The sequence below is a fragment of the Sus scrofa genome, chromosome 13 (assembly GCF_054392235.1).
Source record: "Sus scrofa isolate SSC_HxYL_T2T_F1_AM1 chromosome 13, Sscrofa_HxYL_maternal_Yorkshire_Landrace_v2.0, whole genome shotgun sequence".
NCBI classification, from domain to species: Eukaryota; Metazoa; Chordata; class Mammalia; order Artiodactyla; family Suidae; genus Sus; species Sus scrofa.
Window position 1 is genome coordinate 196063133 of NC_139395.1, and position 20112 is coordinate 196083244.

A 20112-nucleotide genomic window follows, 5' to 3' on the forward strand; every position below is an offset into this window, starting at 1 on the left:
TTATTTGTCTTTCTCTTTCTGACTTCACTTAGTATAATAATCTCTAATTGCATCCATGTTACTTCAGATGGCATTACTGTGTTCTTTTTTTATGGCTGAGTGGTATTCCATTGTATGTATGTGCCATATCTTAATCCATTCATTTGTGGATGGGCATTTAGGTTGATTCCATGTCTTGGTTGTTGTGAATAGTGCTGGAGTGAACATAGGGGTGCATGTATCTTTTTGAATTTTAGTTTTGTACAGATATATACCCAGGAGTGGGATGGCTAAATCTTATGATAGTTCTATATTCTTAAACCTATTTCTTAAAACTTCTTTTTAATGCATTCTGGGAGCAACTGTTTCTATATGAATTGATTACATTATTCTGGGCAATAACTAACTATTCACACAGAGAAACGCATCCTACAGTTTTATAATATTGAGAGTGCAAACTTGGAAAATGCTTCTGATATTTAAATAGCATATATAAGCTTTACCTGTTAAAATTACTTGATCTAACCTTAGTAAAAACTGCTTGTTTGATTTGTTACTGTATTTTGTTTTACTTGGGCATGAGAATTACATCCTTAAATTTTCTTCTCATTTAAAATAGTTCTTCTGGAAGGTTTGGTTTAATCAACCAGTAGCAATTGATTGCCTGCTTTGTGTAGCAAAATTTTGAGAGAGATTTAGATGTTCTTGTCTTTGAGAAAGTTAAAAGTTTGAGAAACAAAAGTGAGTTCTCCAAGAAACACCAGAAAGATGTTGCATTAGTCTAATATTAGGATCTAGGATCTAGTTAATTCCTTAAGAGACTAATATTAGTTTGGTAATTAAGATTATCACACAGCAGTGGCAGCTAGTGATTCATTGTTGAGTAGAAGATATTAATTTCAGTAGGTGTGGAGTTTGAAAGGATCATGGACTTGAAGGGGCTTCTAGGGAGGCTTCATGGAGGAGGAGGGACTTTTGCTTAAATGGGTTTATTGAAGCAAAGTGCTTAAACAGTGCCTGGCACATAGTTAGCACTCACTGAATGTTGGCTCTTGTTAATTGCTGTCCTCAGCAGCAGCTGGGCTTTGCTGAATGGAAAGGATTATAATAAACAGACTTGAGTGAGGAGGATATTCTTGGCTGGGTAATGACATGATTTGCTATGAATATGTGGCATTTATGCTAAAATTGTGAGCTTAGGTTAGGTCCTCTGCTGTTTCTGTGCTTGACTCCTTTCAGTCTCCTAGATGATATCTTTTTATTTATGATATAGGAGTGCTGGATTCACCCTTAATCTATATTAGTTAAATTTCTGTTAATTTTAAAATGAGTTATCTGTTCACCAATAAAGATTTTATCTTCACTTAAGGAATTTTTCTTTTTTTCCCATAGGAGCATCGGAATTTGCCTTTTATGCGTGAGCTTCGGTATCTGTTTGCACTTCTTGTTGGTACTAAGAGGAAATATGTTGATCCATCAAGAGCAGTTGAAATTCTCAAGGATGCTTTCAAATCAAATGACTCCCAGCAGGTAGCTTTGTTACCTCATCTGTTTAACTATTTGTATTTCATTTAATCAGATCATTCCTGATACAGTTTTTATAACTATAAATGCCAGTTGAAGATGTGATTATTTATCTTTATAAAAAGGAGCTGGAGCCATTTAAAACATTGTTTATTTGGAAGAATTACTTTTAAATTAAGAAATAGTAATCTTGGAGTTCCCGTCGTGGCTCAGTGGAAACAAATCTGACTAGCATCCCTGAGAACTCAGGTTTGATCCCTGGCCTTGCTCAGTGGGTTAAGAATCCAGCATTGCCTTGAGCTGTGGTGTAGGTCACAGAGGCAGCTTGGATCCCGAGTTGCTGTGGTAGTTCTGTAGGCTGGCAGCTGTAGCTTCAATTCAACCCCTAGCCTGGTAACCTCCATAAGCCGAGGGTGGGGCCCTAAAAAGACCAAAAAACAAAAAAGAGATAGTAATCTTGAAAGTATTATGATAAACAGAACCATAGTTTATGTTATAATTAAAATTAATAAGTGAAGGCAGTGGGTTAAATTAAGACTGTTCACAAATGTATAATTAAAGACCTTCATGAAGATGCGATGACCTAGTGTCAGTTTGCTTTCCATGCCCTTGATATGCCTGTGTTTGCTAGCAGGAAGGAGTTTTCCTGACTTACTCAGAAAAGGTTTCTGAATGACGTTAACTTGTTATTGTAGCTTTTATTTTCCAATCTCTATGGAGTGCTATTTGGTTGTTTTTTTGTTGTTGATTTCTTAAAAAAATATTTTGTAAGTTTTCCTGTAAAAATAGACAATATCTATAAATAAACCAGTGTTTTCCCATATAATTTGAGAAGTCAGAAATTAAAGAAGGGAAACAAGAGAAGCAAACAGAGTAGCAGAGAATAATAGCAACAGTGTTGGAGAAGATGACAGTGAGGTAATGGGCAGAAGATAAAGACAATCCTTAAGAAGAGATTTAAAAGCCACTACATTTGCAGTATAGTTTTTGTAATAGTTGCTATCTGTCTCTTATATGGGTTTGTGGAGAGGGTGTTTAGAGGAGGGTTCCAAAAGATTTCTGATTCTGCCACCGCCTTCCCTGTGCCTTTTTTTTTTTAATTCATCTGTAATGGAAATATAAATTAAAAAAAAAAAAAGGTAGTCACATCAGAATTTGCTTACATTTGTGGTGTTTTCAGTTACCCCCTCAATGGTTTCTTCTGAGGAGTATTGTAATAACTAGGAAACCTTTTTGTTTCTTGTCAAGTAACCTTGCAGGGTAAGTAAAGTTACAGAAAAGTATGAAAAATTGTTTTAAAGTATTACATTTGTTTGCTAAGAGACCTCAGACCAAATTAGCACAGACCTAATGATTTCAAAACAATAAACAAGGATGCTCTTATAGTTCTTTAAGTTCAAAGTAAAGGTGTTGGCCGGGCTGTGCTCCCTCCAGTGGCTCTCTAGGAGAATCCTTCCTTCCCACTACCAGCTGGCGGCTCCTGTTGTTCCTTGGCTTGTGGTTCCACTTTGTCTTCATCTTTACGTGACCTTTTCCTCTGTGTATCTGTATGTCTTCTTCTCCCTGCCCTGCTCCCTCCCCTTTATAAGAGTACCCACCACTGGATTTAGGGCCTTCTTTATCCAGGATGGTCTCATCTTGAAGTCCTTACCTTACTTAGATCTACAAAAACTCTTTTTCTGAAAAAGATCACATTCTGAGGTTCCTAGTGAACATATATTTTGACAAGCATCCACTTAACTCACTCCAGATGGTATGGATGTTTATAACTGTCTTTTTGTGTTTTGTTGTCTTTAACTACATGGCTTTGGAGTAGTTTATTTAAGCTTCCTAGACTTTAGTTTCAGCATTTTAAAGATTGGCCCAGATGCTCTTTAAAAGACTTCTATCTGGGAAAATACATGATAATACTTTTGTTTTATACTTGGGGGTTTTTTGATAAAGTCAAATTGCTTACACTTATTTATCTGTCTTTGGGCAGTTATAGTATGATTGATTTATTCCCTCACCCCACCCCACCCTTCATGTGGATTTTATGTAAACCTATTTGCTATGTTCCAGTTCAGATCATTGAAAGAATTTTATAGTAGTTTAAAAGTATAACTGCCACTGCCTATCCTGTTTTTTTTGTTGTTGTTGTCTGTTTTTCAAAGTTTCATTGAAGTGTAGTTGATTTACAATGTTGTGATGATTTCTCCTCTACAGCAGAGTGATTTGGTTATTCATATACAGACATTCATTCTTTTTTTTCATATTCTTCTCCCCTATAGATTATCACAGAATATTGTGTAGAGTCTCTGCTGTATATAGCAGCTTATTCCTGTGTATCTATGTCAGTTGACCTAGGACTATAGGAAGGGATGGCAAAAGATGAAGTATGTCCTGTTCTGAATGGAGAATCAGTTTAAAGTTCATGAGGTGGTGGACTTCATGGTTGGGGAGTCAGTAGTTGATCTGTCCAAGTTAACAGACATCTCAGTAGAATTGGATGTGGCTTAGAAAGTTGTGTGTAACGGTTGAATTGAAAAGATAAATTGTTGAACAGGACATATTCCTTCGAAGAGAAAAACCAGAACTCTTTGGTAATATGCATCCTTCATTTTATAAATATTCATTACAGAGTTCTTTTGGGCAATAATAATTCTTTTTAAAAATCTCATTAGTAAAGTCGAATATATGTGTATAATATGTATGTGTCTATATGTGTATATAGACATGTGTGTGTGTTATCCTGCTAAAAATAAAATCCAGTTATATGGTTATTAATATAATGCTTATTTTTCTCAATGCTAATCTTATGCTCTAGTTATAAATATTTCTTACATTTGATGTGAAAAGTTTCATATGGTACCTTTGTGAAGAGTCAATTATACATTTGAAAAGACTGGATGTAAGTTTTGTGTGGCAGTAGTTACTGTTTTAATTTTAAGCTCAAATATCAACAAGATTTTTTTTTTCCCCCACAGCAAGACGTGAGTGAGTTTACACACAAATTATTAGATTGGTTAGAAGATGCCTTCCAAATGAAAGCTGAAGAAGAGACGTAAGTTACCGTGAAATTTAGTGATGGGGTTTAGGACATTGATAAATAACACTCATTTTTTTTCCCTCTGTGTATTCATTGTCAACAGAGAAATGAGGAACTGAGATAAACATATGGAAACCCACCTGTTTTCAGTATTATTGACAAGTTCTTTGGAATTTGTGGCCACGAATGCCGGTTAGCTTTAGATGTCCACTAGAAGATCAGAATCTAGCAAGAAAAACCTAAAAAGAGAGCTCCGAAAAAGCTAATTCCACATGCCCAGTTCTTTACCTTAGAACAGACATGTTCCGTGGAGAGTGAGTTAGTGGTGGGGTAAGATGCCAGAAGTAATAAGGCTGATGAGACTTTTCGCATGAAATCATGAGGACAGTGATATGAAGTCTCTCCTCAGTGTTCTCTGGCTTTTTATTTTGTGCTTGTTAGGCTGAACTACTAAAACTCTGGTAATTTAAAATATGTGGCAAACCTTGTTAGGGGAAGAAACTCACACACTTTCAGGCTGGTCCTCCTCCCACTCTTAGGAAGCCACTCTCCTAATATCAACCATGGGTTCCTTTGTGTACCTTCTTGAAATGCTGGTAGACCATTTAGAATTTTCCACCGCAGGTTCTGATGTGATTCTACAAGATGGAGTATTTAAATTAGCACCTAGAATACAGAAATAGAAGGCTAAAAATTCTTTCCCTTCTCTTTTTTCAATTTTTTAAAATTTCTTTTTTTCCCAGTTTTACTGAGATATAATTGACTGACAGCACTGTGTAAGTTTAAGTGTACAGCATAATTATTTGACTTCCATACATCATGGAAGGATTACCACATTAAGTTTAGTGAGTATCCATTATCTCATATAAATACAAAATATAAGAAAAAGGAAAAGTATGTTTTCCTTGTGATGCTTAGAATTTATTCTCTTAAAATTTCGTGTTAGCATACAGCAGTTAATCAGTCATTTGTACATAACATCCTCAATGCTTAGTTATAACCAAAAGTTTGTATCTTTTGACCCCCCTTGGCATCATACAAAGATACTCGATTGTTAATGACTATATTCCGTACGCTGTGCATCCCTGCGATTCATTTGCTTTGTAACTAGAACTTTGTACCTCTTAATATTCCTCCCCTGTTTCACTCGTCCCCTCATCCCCTTCCCTACTGGCAGCTATCTATTTGTTCACTGTATCTGTGACTGTTTCTGTTTTGTTATGTTTGCTCATTTGTTTTTTAGATTCCACGTATAAGTGAAATCGTACAATGTTTGCCTTTGACTTATTTCACTTAGCCTAATACTTCTAGGTCTATCCATATTGTTGCAAATAGCAAGATTTCATTCTTTTTTATGGCTGAGTAATATTACATAGTGTACATTTTTATGACATATTTCTGTATCTATTCATCGGCACTTAGGTAAGTTCCATATCTTGGCAATTCAGAGTACTGCTGCAGTGAACATAGTGATGCATGTATCTTTTTCAATTAGTGGGTTTTTTTTCCTTTGGATAGGTATCCAGAAGTGGAATTGCTGGATCATATTGTAGTTCTGTTTTTAACCTTTTGAGGAACTGCATACTGTTTTCCATAGTGACTGTACTAATTTGTATTCCCACCACTAGTGCATGAGGATTCTCTTTTTCTGCATTTTTACCAATACTTGGTATTTATTGTCTTTTTTATAATAACTATTCTGACAGGTGTGAGGTGGTATCTCACTGGTTTTGATTTGCATTTCTCTGATGGTTAGTGATGTTGAGCATCGTTTCATGTGTCCTTTGGCCATTGTATGTCTTTTTTAGAAGACGGTCTGTTGAGCTCGTATGCCCATTTTTTTTTTTTTTTTTCCACACACACATTCTTTTTATTTTATTTTATTTATTTTTTTTGTCTTTTTGCCTTTGCTAGGGCCTCTCCTGCAGCATATGGAGGTTCCCAGGCTAAAGGTCTATCAGAGCTGTAGCCGATGGCCTACACCAGAGCCACAGCAACGCAGGATTCGAGCCGCGTCTGCAGCCTACACCACAGCTCACGGCAACACCAGATCCTTAACCCACTGAGCAAGGCCAGGGATCGAACCAGCAACCTCATGGTTCCTAGTTGGATTCGTTAACCACTGAGCCACGATGGGAACTCCTCGTATGCCCATTTTTTAATTAAGGTTTTTATTTTGATATTGAGTTGTATGACTTCTTTATATATTTTGAATATTAACCCCTTACCAGACATAACATTTGCAAATACATTCTCCCATTCAGTAGGTGGCCTTTTCATTTTGTTGATAATCTTCTTTACTTTGCAAAAGCTTTTTAGTTTGATGTAGTCCCAGTTTTTATTTTTTGACTTTGTTTCCCTTCCCTGAAGTGACATCTTCAAAAAAATATTGTTGAAATCCATGTCAGAAAACTTTTACTGACTATGTTTTCTTCTTGGAATTTTATGGTTTCAGGTAGTCTTTAAGACATTTCGAGTTTATTTTCGTATATGGTGTAAGGAAGTGGTTTAATTTCATTCTTTTGCCTGTAGCTGTCCAGTTTTCCCAACACCATTTATGAAAAGACTGTCTTTTCCCTGTTGTATATTCTTGACTCCCTTGTTGTAGATTAATTGACTATATAAAGTATGGGTTCATTTATGGGCTCTCTATTTTGTTCCATTTATCTATGTGTCTGTTTTTGTGCCAGTGCCATACTGTTATGATTACTGTAGCTTTGTAGTATAGTTTGAAATCAGGATGCATGATGCCTTTGGTTTTGCTATTCTTTCTTAATATTGTTTGGCTCTTTGGGGTCTTTTTTGTTTCCATACAAATTTCAGAATTACTTGTTCCAGTTCTGTGAAACATGCCACTGATATTTTTTTAGGGATTACATTGAATTGGTAGATTGCTTTGGATAGTATGATCATTTTAACAATATTCTTCCAATCCATGAGCACCATGTCTTTCCGTTTGTTTGTGTCTTCAGTTTCTTTTGTCAGTGTCCTATAGTTGTCCAGGTACAGGTCTTTTACTTTCCTATATTTATCATCATTTTTTCGCCCATTTTTAAATTATAACCAGCCTCATTTTCCAGTAATAGTAATAATAACATGATCTACAATGAAATTAAAACATTCTTTTTTTTTTTTTTTTTTTTGCTTTTTAAGGCTGCACTCACAGCATACAGAGATTCCCAGGCTAGGGGTCTAATCAGAGCTACAGCTGCCAGCCTACACCATAGCCACAGCCACAGCAGATCTGAGCCGCATCTGTGACTTACACCACAGCTCACGGCTATGCTGGATCCTTACTGAGCAAGGCCAGGAATTGAACCTGCAACCTCCTGGTTCCTAGTCAGATTTGTTTCTGCTGCGCCACGACTGGAATTCCTAAAGTCAAATATTCTCATTATACATTGTTAGCAACTAAGAGATGCCTCTAAAATTTAATATATCTCCTCTCATTTGCTTTCAAATTCCCAGGGGAAAAATAAGTTCCCAGATTACATCCATTTGATCTTTTAAGGTAAAATGCAAACAAATTATACTGAAAAGCCAGATTCTTTTGCCCTGTGGTTGCAGTCTAACAGGAAGAAGTCACTTGGAGTTTTGCTCAGTCTTGACTACAGACATGTCTTTTCTGTGCCTGAATTTAGTGGGGGTTCTGCAGCTGCAGCCTAGATTCTCCACTTGTATGTGTTTAGTTCTTTCAGCCCTTTGAATGTTGAACCTCATGTGCTTTAATTTTGGATTTCAGAGAATTATTAGGACACATGGTTAACATTGGTCTCTTTTAAAATTTTGAAACAAAGGCAAAATATCATCCCTTTAGCTTTTGGTCCACCTATAATGTTCCTGGAAACTAGTGCAATCCAGACTCAAGTTATTGTTGCTAAAGACTGTAGAAGAAGCTTTGGATAATGTCATCATGGTTTTAGTTTTGCCAGGATGCCTGTCTTAGGGGCCACTTGGTTTTAGACAACTACTTGTAAACTTAAGTTGGAAGAACTCTCTAAAGAGACTAATTATGGTGCTAAATCTAGACTATCTGAGGGAAAAGACTTCTACTGTTGGAAACTGTCTTAGAATGTGGTATTGAAAGCCTCTTCCTTCTTGCCATGTTTGGAATTTTATGATGCTGACAGCTTTGATCATAGGTGCCTTTCTTTTTAATTCACCAAAACTCTTAAGTTGCATTTTTCTCATGAGCTTCAGCTTGCTGGCCTTCAGTGCTGCATTGAATCTAAGTTCTTTCTAATAACAGGTTTTGTGCTATGATGGTTTCTGGCCTTGCATTTTGGTATGGTATTGGTTAGGCCTGTGAAACCTGCCTTCTAAGTAGTTTCTTTCTTCTCTTCATGTTAATTTCTTTCTTAGTTTCATCTGGTAAATCTCCCAGTCAGATTGCTTAACTGAATCTGTTGATGCTTCTGAAACCTGAGTTCCAGCATCCAGTGAAGATCATTCTCTCTATGAAATACTCTTTCCTCAGCTTTTGAATGTTCTAGGTCTTTGTATATTTATTTCTGCTCCTTTTTTTCTAGTGGGCTATGCCTTTAAGGTTCCATTACATACATACTATTTTTCATTCCTTCTTTTTTTTTTTTTTTTTTTGTTTCTTTTTTTTTGTTGTTGTTGTTGCTTTCAGAGCTGCACATGTGGTATATGGAAGTTCCCAGGTTAGGGGTCGAATTAGAGCTGCAGCTGCTGGCCTGCACCACAGCCACAGCAAAACCATATCTAAGCCATGTCTGACCTACACCACAGCTCATGGCAACACTGGATCCTTAATGCACTGAACGAGGCCAGGGATCGAACCCGCATCCTCATGGTTCCTAGTTGGATTCGTTAACCACTGTGCCACGATGGGAACTCCTTTTCATGCTTTTTAAAGGATGGCTTGGCTAAATTTTTTAATAGTTTAGCCTGCTTCTTAGCCTCTGATTCATGCAGGACTGGCCCTGTTTGATGGATGAGTGTCTTCTCTTTTTGTTCTTTTGACATTTTTCTGTCCTATACATCTGTTTTTATCTTAGCCTGTTCCTCTGATATTGTCCTGATGGGTCCCTCATAATGATTGCTAGTGAAATATGAGTTAGGAATATGTCCAAGTCATTTTATTATTCAAACATGTCTTGCCACCTTCACCTCTTTTGAGCTGCAGAATTCCACCAGGTTTCTGTCCTGTCAGACCAACAGACAGCCCAGGGTGGACTTGATCTATGATTGTCCACCCTGGTTCTTCTTTAGTAGAACTCCTTTTCCTTCTACTTTTTGTAGCATTCTAACACCAAAAATTTATTGAACATGTTTCCTCAGAGTACAAACAATATCTGTATCCCCATCTGTGATTACTGAGCCTCTTTGAAGTTCTCTTAGTAATTCTTTGAATGCTTTACCCAGAAATCCCTAATTCCTCCTCTTAAATCTTTACAGGCTTTCTGTAAGCACTTCATATAATAGCCTGTCTTCAGCACAACTCTCTGTTTGCTTTTTATCTGTAGCCTTAGAAGACTGCCACTTGACTATTTACTGAATCAGTAATTTTGTACTTTCTTTACTGTTTATGGAGCTAACATTTTTTGAACCACTAGGCTTTGCCTACCTAGAACAGAGCTTTCCTGTTGATATGCCGTAGTAAACCATATTATAGATATATGGAGGCATAGATTCTGTTTCTCTGCATGAGAAAACATGTGTTTTTATTCCAGAGTTCTCTGCATATATTTTCTGTGTGCCAATGACATTAAAAAGATTGAGAAGCACTGACCCAAAGCATTGTAAGTTACTCTATCCCTTGCCCTAGATCTTTGAACTCTTTCTGTGCCACCCTAATTCCCAAGGCTAAGGTATCCCTGATATGAGTTTTCTTTAGTGATTCCTTTTGGCCTTTGGTATTTGTGTCAGTCTAGCTTTTCTTCAGGCAAGTGGTGTTTGTATCATTTCTCCTTTAGGAGTCTCAATTGCTCCTGACTTATGTTCCTTACATTTCTGTTGATAACAAGGTCTGGGCCCCTGAGATTCAAAGCTTAAATGTACAGTAAAGAGAAGACTTCTGGGAGATTGCAAAGAAGGACAGGTCAACATTTTCTAGAAGATCTATCTGACTCCTTAGGGAATGTCAGTGGAGAGCAGACCAAAATTCAGGTGGGAAGATTTGGAAAGATACTTGAAAAGAGAATTCAGAATTAGTAGAGCTGCTCATACTGTTTCTTCTGGCAAAGTCACCAGCTTGGTATGTCATTGCTCTTTCTATGGAGTATATGTGTAATAGTAAGGAGCGAAACCAAGAATGTTGCTTTTCTACATGGAAATATGACACATGGAATTGGACATACCTACTGATATTTATGTCTAAAGATTCATAGAATTTTACATCAAGAGAGACAATATTTGGATTATTTCTCTCCCCCATATCAGTCTCCAGTCCTTTTTATTGTCACAGTCTAAAACATAAGATATGAATTAAACATTTTCCATAGAGTTAAAATGCCCAGAGATTAATAAGTATGTGAAGTGGAAGGTTACATAGATTTTTGGAGGCAGACTTGCCTTTACTTTTCAGCTTGAGTACTTACTAGTTGTGTGAATTTGGGCAAGTGACTTAGCCTGGTCTACAGTTTTATTATCAGTGCAGCAGAGGTAATAGTATTGGCCACTACTATTAAGGGTGGGCTGCATAATCTTGTAGCAACATCCTCAAAACTTGAGAGACTATGTCATAGTCTTAGCTGTGCCCAGAAAGTATGAGCAAGGGGCTCTGCTCATCCATTCACTCAAGGCCCCCTGCTGACAGAGGCTTCATCTCATCACCACGTCAGTGCAAAGTGTATTGGCTGTCAGAGTGTCAGCCCAGGAATGACACACATCACTTCCATTCACATTTTCTTGTGCAAGGCATGTGGTTTACTTAACTTCAGAGAGTGGGCATATCTCACACTCATTAGGATGGCTGCTATCAAAAAAAAAAAAAAAACCCTCAAAAAGTGTTGGTGAAGATGTGAAAAAATGGAAACTTTTGTGCGCTGTTGGTGAGAGTGTAAAATGGTGCAGCTGCTGTGGAAAACATTATGGTAGTTCTTCAAAAAATTAAAAATATAATTACCATTCGATGGAGGAGATCCTTTCACAATGTATACATACATCAGATCATCACATTGTATACTTTAAGTATCTTAAAATTTTGTTCGACCATTATATCTATAAAGATGAAAAAAAAAAGCAAAACAAAACCCAAGACTTAAACGCATCTAGCAATTCCACTGCCAAATTTATATCAAAAAGATTCGATAGCAGGGTCTCAAAGAGATAATTGCACACTCACTTTCATAGCAGTATTATTCACAATAGACAAGAGATTGGAAGCAGCTCATATGTCCACGCATGAATGGAAAAGCAAATGTGATATATATATGTATATATAATATCTCCTTCACAAGGAAGGAAACTGTGACGCATGCCGCAGCATGGATGAGCCTCAAAGACGTGATGCTAAGTGAAATAAGCCAGTCACCAAAAGACAAACAGTGTTTTACTTAGGTGTCAAGAGTTTTAGAATTCAAAGAAACAGAAAGAGTTGCGGTGGTTGCTAGGACCTGGTAAGTGGGAGAAACGTGGAGCTGTTTAATGAGTGTAGATTTTTATCTTTCAAGATGAAAGAGTTCTGGAGATTGCTTGCACAATGGTGTGAATTTACATAACACTACCAAAGTGTACACTGAAAAATGGTTAAGATGGTTAACTTTATTTATTTATTTATTTATTTAGTCTTTTTGCCTTTTCTAGGGCCGCTTCCTGCGGCATGTGGAGGTTCCCAGGCTAGGGGTCTAATCGGAGCTGTAGCCACTGGCCTACACCACAGCCACAGCAACGCGGGATCCGAGCCGTGTCTGTGAGCTACACCACAGCTCACGGTGATGCCAGATCCTTAACCCACTGAGCAAGGCCAGGGATTGAACCCGCAACCTCCTCGTTCCTAGTCGGATTCCTTAACCACTGCGCCACGACGGCAACTCCTAAACTTTAAATTTTAATCACAATTTAAATTTTTTTCTCAAACTTAAATAAAGAGTGAGTGGAAAAGTGCTTCTTGGCTATGTACCTGAAAGTAGAGGGCCAGAAATCTTTTGAGTAGCACTGATGACCAACCCTAGCACACTTCTTCAGATGATTGTTGCAAGGATTAAGTGAAATACTTCCCACCAGTTGTTTTGTGGTTTAAATGATGGTCCATGCAGCACATTTATCAAGAGACTGTGTCCTCCTCTCTTTTTTTGAATAAATAATTTTACTAAGTTAGCACAGAATTCAGGAGGAAAAAGTCTCTATACAGTTGTGGATACAACACACTTTCATATAAGGTCAGCATAAACTTTGCGTTTTTATACCACAGGTTACAAAACATTTTTTAAAAAACATTAAAAATTGTCTTTTTTTATTTATTTCAAGCAAAAAAAAAAAAGAATAGCAAATTTGTATATTAAAGAATTTGGAAAAGTCACACATGACTAATTTTACCAGTAACATGAAACTTTAGAAAAGTTTGGAGTAGCTTTTTAGCTACCTGGGTCAGAGCTGATGTTTTGCTCCTTCACTGGTGATAGCTGGTGTGCACTGTTCTGGGTAATTGTGGGAAATGACATACTAAAATTTCATAGAAATTAGTTTAGATTGAGTGCCTTTTCCCCCTTCCCAAGTCTAAATAAGTGTGTACTGTACAAACTAAAAGTCCAAAATTGAAATATATGATGATAATGGAAATATACAGATTGTGCCTAGTTCTTCTTAGGAGGTCCCACACAGTAACTCATTTTAACCCTCACAGTAGCCATGTGAGTTCTATTACCATTGGTATCCTCAGTTGACAGGTGAAGAAATGGAGACTAAACCTAAGTACCTCAGCCTAACACTGTGAAGTAGCAGAGCCAAGAGCGTGATTACCACATAAGTGTTATTGTCTTGTTCTTTTAATGTTTCCTCTATTATTTACAGGTCTAGAAATCATAATCACATTTATATTCTTAACATGATTTTTAGGGATGAAGAGAAGCCAAAGAACCCCATGGTAGAGTTGTTCTATGGAAGATTCCTGGCTGTGGGAGTGCTTGAAGGTATAGTTACACCTGTTTACTTCTTGAATGCCATTGAGGTATTATTAGCTATTAGCCCTGTTATCGTAGTAGTAACTTAATTTGTGTCATATTTGTTATTTTGACTCACTCTGTCTAGTAGTGTCTGTTGCATTTCTACTGCTAATCATTTATATAGAAAGCAAAGAATTGAGTGCAAGTACAGAAAGGTACAGAGTACATTAGCATATGCTAACTTGAGAGTTAATGTTATTCTGATGTTCGTTCCCTGGGAGGGGTTCTGTGATACTGTGAGTTGTTGGGATACAAAGGTTAAGAGGGTAATTGGTGGGTCTTTTGAAAATAATACTGGAGTCGAATACTGGGCTTCATGTGAAGGTCGCCATTTTTGAGGGTTTCAAGTGTATGCATATTGAAAACTGGGTTTAGCAATTTAGCATAGTAAGAGTATTATACAGTTTCCATATTGGAGGTGATTATAAAATTCTTTATAGTTTTCAAGAAAGATTTGTCCTTTATCTTTTAAAAATCAGTTAAAAGTGATATGATTTTTCTTACTTAAAATCCAGGCCTAACCTGTTATTCTGGTTTTCCTAACAAGGGAAGGGAACTGATTCATAAGCTATACTTCAATAATATTATTACTAAATCTAAAAGCATACATTTTTGAAAAATTGTTTTTCCAAATTGCCCTATGCATCAGCTTTGGAAAGTTCACCCAAATCATCCAAAGTGTAAAATTTGGAAAATTGATTTTCCTTCAGGACCTTTTTGTTGTTGTTGTTGTTGTTGTCTTTTTACCTTTCCTAGGGCAAGGCCATTCCCACGGCATATGGAGAGGTTCCCAAGGCTAGAGGTCTAATCAGAGCTATAGCCACCGGTCTGTACCAGAGCCACAGCAACATGGGATCTGAGCCGCACCTGCGACCTATACCACAGCTCACGGCAACGCCGGATCGTTGACCCACTGAGCAAGGCCAGGGGTCGAACCTGCAACCTCATGGTTCCCAGTCGGATTCGTTAACCACTGCACCACGACAGGAACTCCCTTTCTTCCGGATCTTAAGTGATAGATTCCCATGAAGTTTTGTTTGAATATAATTTTATAGTTTGGGATTTGGAAAAAGGCAGATATTAACTCATAATTTAGTCAGACATCCTAAAGGTTATATCGAGATAATAGTACATTTTGTTTGTACTAATGCTAAGTACTCATTATATAAATGGTGGAATATTTTACGTAGTGCGTTATATTCCAGTTTGTCCATACTATCATACCAGTTTTTATTTGAAGTAGAACACTGTATCTGAAACAGTAGAGAGCCACTGACCTACACCAAAGCCACAGCAATGCCAGATCTGAGCTGTGTTTGTGACCTACATCACAGCTCACAGCAGCGCCAGATCCTTAATCCACTGCGTGAGGTCAGGGATCAAACCTGCGTCCTCATGGGCACTGATCAGATTCATTTTCACTGAGCCACAATGGTAACTCTATTTATGATACTTTTAATGATCATTTCTACCTGTGTTATCTGGATTCTTAAAAGTGATTATTAAAGTTTATCAGTGTTGAAGTCTTTGTACTTGGTTTTGATAAGTTGTTCCAAAGCTCTTGTGTTGTATAAATGTGATTTTAATACATTTCCAAATGAACCATGTATTTGCTAAGAGTAATTTGTTTTAAGATCCCTTTCTTATCTTTACATATATCTTCCTAATGCTTTCTCTTAGACTAGTGACTCTCAATTGTGGGTGATTTTCAGTTTGTTTACTAAAGTACTCCATTGCAAAGGTTCTTCAACTTTTCTGGAACTTCTAGTCCATTAACCCCTTCATTTTGTTCTTTTTAGCTTTTTCTTTATTTCCTTCCTTGTTCATTATGATTATTGTTATATGTATCTAAAACTCTCTTTCCCCCATCCCCTTCTGGCACCACCTCTCTGGCTAGTCTCTGATCAGTTGCGGTAATATTGGATCCTTAACCCACTGCACCAGGCCAGGGATCAAACCTGCGCCTCTGCAGCCACCCAAGCCGCTGCAATCCGATCCTTAATCCACTTGGCCACAGCGCAAACTCCCTTCTGTAGCTTCTTCTTTCCCACTGTGTCTTATTCATCAATATTTAGACATGGTCTGGTATCTCACATCTTTATAATTAAAAAAAATAAATAACTATCTCCACATACTCTTTTTCAGTTAATCTTTTTCAGAGGTAAGCGCCTTTAAAGAGAAGAGTTTGTTTTCAACTACTCTTTCTCCATTTAGTCAACCTATCCCACTTGCATTTCTGGCCCCAGACTTCTTCTGGGGATCTTTTTAAGGTTATTGGTGTCCTACATATTGGGTCCAATATGTGTTAGTCCAGTGGATCCCTCTTGATTCTCATTGTGTCCTTATCTGCTATTAATGCTGTTGACTCCACTCTCTCCTCCTCCTCCTTTTTCTTGCTCTTAAGAATACTTCTCTGACTTCTGTGGTACCATATTATTTTGGCTTTTCTCATACCTCTGTGGGTACTTCTTAGTTTTTTCCTGTATCAGTAGGAGATCCTTGGGACTCAGCTTATTAGGTCCTCTTCCTCTTCTTTGTGCTAGTTCCTTGGGCAATCTCATTCACTCCCTTGATTTCCTGCTATTAATAAGCCAGCAATTCTCCAACTTACAGCTTCAGACCAGAGGATTAATTTTAATTACAGACTCATGTATCCAACCCTTCTTAATTTGAAATCTCGTGGGCCATTCTGAACTGATGATTGTCAATGCTGCCTTAAAACCAAAAGAAAAAAAAAAAGTCTTTTGCTCTTCCTTCACTGCTGCCCCTTTCTGGTATATAAAAACCAAGTCAATTGTTCATGCTATCTTTCTTGATGCCTTCTTTTCTCTTCTATCCCCCATCCTACCTACAAGCCAGTCAATCAGTTCCTATTCGCACATGCTTCTGTATATATTTATAAATGTGTGTGTGTAATTTCATCTGTTTTTGTACACTTTTATTATTAACACCGTCTTCTACACTAGCTTTATTTTTAGATGGATTCTGTAATAGTCTCCTAACAGTCCATCATTCACTTAACACAGAAGCCATAAGGATGTTTCAGAGATATAAATAGGAGCCTATTATTCCTAGATCTAATTATTCAGTGACTTTTTATTATACTCAGAATATACTGGGAAAAATCCTTCACAAGGGCTGTTAGACTTTGTTGAGAATTCGATTTTGATCTCCACTTCACTCTTCAGTGTCCTCTCTGCATTGCTCCCCCAAGCTGTACTTTCCTTCCCTTAATTCTGTAAACATGCCAAGTTCTTTGCGACCTCAGAATCTTTGCATGTGCTGTTCCTTGGCCAGGGACACTCTGGCTCCCAGTCACTCTGGCTTGACCAACTCCCGTTCACCTTTCCGTCTCAGCATAAATGTCATATTGATATGGAAGTGCTTCCCTACTCTACCGTCCAGTCTTAAAAGCTAGGTTTTTTCCTCTTTTTATACCTTCTCACAGCACTCTCTCACCACCTCTTTTGTAACATCTGTAATCATAAACAATTTGTTCATAATTATTTATGTAATTGATGTGTATATTTTTCCAAAAGGCTGTTTCTCAGCTCAGAGAGCATATCTCTTTTGCTATATATATTCTGAGTGTAACACAGCATATTGCTCTTAGAAGGTACTTTTTGAAAGAATAAGCATATATATATATATATATATATATATATATAATTAAACATATAATTACATACACATATAGAATTATAGACATTCATATTATGGGTGTGTAATTAATATCTATAGGTGGATGTGAATATACATATGTACATGTTTAAGCTAGTAGAAAAATTATACTAACTTACTGTATGAAATGTAAACAGTTACAGTTTTAAGGTACAGGAAATAATTAGTACATACATTTACTTTAATAGCTGAAAGGCCATAATGAAGAACATTACTTAATTAATTCTCCCCCTTATAGGTAAAAAATTTGAAAATACTGAAATGTTTGGTCAGTACCCACTTCAAGTAAATGGATTCAAAGATCTACATGAGTGCCTAGAAGCTGCTATGATTGAAGGAGAAATTGAGTCTTTACATTCAGAAAATTCAGGAAAATCCGGGCAAGAGGTGAGTTTAGCATTTTCTCTATTTCCCTTCTCTGCAAGTCTTAAGTTGCTATGAAGTGCAATTTAAGGCTTTAATTATATAACTACTAATAACCAAGAGAATATTCAGGAAATGTGTTTGAATTTAATTATGGTAATTTAGACATATTTGGGAAAGCTGCACAGTCAATATAGTCAATATAATTTATGTTAAATTTTCATTTAACATTTTTTTTCCCTCAAGAATTTCTGTTAAAATCCTCCTTTAAGACATTGTTCAGTCTTTTTAGACTTTTTGGTCAAGGTACCAGCCATTACAGTGTGCTTGTCCTGGAAGTAAGGAAAAACTTAGATAGTAGAGTGTGATCTTGTATAGACATATATTACTTATACCAAATATTGTTGGAATGTGTCCAGGCCTAAGTAGGCAACACCACACTCCTTTTCTTGTAAAATTATCGTGTAATTTCATGAAAGGCAAAGGGAAGAACTTTCATTCTCAAGAAAGAGTTAAAAAATATACAGTCCTGTTTGTCTGTCTCCATCAGTCTCTGCCTCCCAGCCCTTCTCTGTCTCTCTGTTCATCTCTGCAGCTCCATTTGTATATCCTTTTATCCAGAAAAATAAAAAGTGAAGGATAGATCATGTGCTTCAGAATCACGTCATCATTAAGCATTTGCTGACAGCTGTCTAGAAGGAAGCTCTGTGCATGAGGCTAGGGGTCTTCATCTGTGTCATCTGCTGCTATATCCCTAGGATAGGATGGGGACTGCAAATTGAATTCCATATTACATTTTGACTGATTGTTACTATAAAGGTTTTTTAAGTGTTTTATCTCTGAACAGTGCTTGCTTAATAAATAATAAGTGATGATATCTCTTTTTATTCAGAAAGGGACTGAGTTCTTGTAACTTTAAGAATAAACTGCTTTAATCTGAATTGTGTGCTTTTTTAAAAAAGATATAATTTCTCACACCATCCTCATTTCCTTCTCTTCCCTCACATTCAAACAAAAAAAGGAAATAAATGATATTTACTACCTTTTTCCCTTTATAAGAGAGAAAGAGAAAATATTTGAATTAGTTTTTCTCCGTGTATCATGGATCATCTACTTTGGTGATCTCAACAAATGCCTAGACTCCACTTCAAGTCAGAATCTCCGGTGGGGATATGGTACAGCGTGAGCTTGCAAGTGATTCTGCTATAGGCCTCTAATTAAGAGTATTTAAATTAAGTTTTTTTTTTTTTTATTGATTGGGAAACAGATCTTTAAAGATTAAGACTTGCCAAGTAGTAGAAAAAAAAAAAAAGTACTGCCCTGTAAAGTATGAGTAAAGTATGATCTGTTTCCTTTTTTTTTTTTTAGAAGGATATTGGGTTTGGGGGTTTGGGCAGAGAAAGAAGGGACAGTATTTTCCTTACATTGTCAAAGTAGCTAATAAATGAAATGCACTATGGTTTATTGGTAAATAATTTAATAATTAATTGGTAAGTAACCTTTCTCACACATATTCCTAGTTTTTAAAAATGTTTTTCTTACATTGACTCTGAATGTCATTTATCTTTTAAAAAATCAGGTTTGTCCTGTGTTTTTGTCCTCTTCTCATCTTCATACTCTGAATGCCCTGTACTATAGTATGTATTTTTCTGCCTAGATTTTCCCATCTAACTTAACATATACAATGGTTTGTCATCTTCACTGAATTCAGCAGTTTATAAGTAGTCTCAATAATAGCAAATTTGATTGCCTGTGATTCCTATTACCAGTTGCCTAGATTTGCTGTACACAATAGTTTCAGTAATAATTCAGCCTGGTTTAAGTAACTATCACTGACTAGACTACAATATCTTAAATTTTTTTAAAACAACATACTGAAATTATAATCTTATTTCATTATATCCTTTGCAATAACTATGTTATTTCTCTGTAGAAACCAGTGAGTAACATTTTAGGCTTGTTTCTAAATTGACGTAATCGTTGATGTTAATACCGTTTTATTTCCTACACTATTATTTAATAAACATTATCGATTTTACTTAGACACAGAAAACATCTCTTTTGCTGAAATAGTTATGGCCAACTAAAATAGGAAGACTTCTACTCCAGAATTGCTCATGTTAAAACATCCAGTGTTTTAAAGGTTTACATTTTTGAAATGACATACCCAAGGGGCAACTGAATAAATTAAAAATGATTATATTTAAGATAACTACTTACAAAATATTTTTCTAAATCATAAATTAAAAATTTTTTTTAAATGGTATGCCATCTATAGATGAGTCAAACTCTCCAAGAAACCTGAAGCTATTTTTTGATTGCCTGTTGGAGAGACAGAATTTCAAAGAATAAACCTCACTGCTGGTATGGGTGTTCACTAAAATAATATGTTGTACATTCTTTTAGACT

The 20112-nt window shown here is 36.4% G+C and overlaps 1 protein-coding gene across 11 annotated transcripts in view; it reads left to right on the forward strand.

The window, feature by feature from the left end:
- The window catches only part of USP25 (ubiquitin specific peptidase 25), a 138015-nt gene that overhangs the window by 65857 nt on the left and 52046 nt on the right, over positions 1-20112 (forward strand). For all 11 annotated transcript variants that reach the window (XR_014825013.1, XR_014825015.1, XR_014825014.1 and 8 more), the window contains 4 exons: positions 1372-1509; positions 4470-4546; positions 13553-13626; positions 17579-17727. Coding sequence is in view for 7 of the 11 variants with exons in the window: in XM_021070822.2 (XP_020926481.1) it covers positions 1372-1509; positions 4470-4546; positions 13553-13626; positions 17579-17727 (438 nt within the window). In the remaining 4 variants the exon portion in view is untranslated. The remainder of the gene's footprint in view (positions 1-1371; positions 1510-4469; positions 4547-13552; positions 13627-17578; positions 17728-20112) is intronic.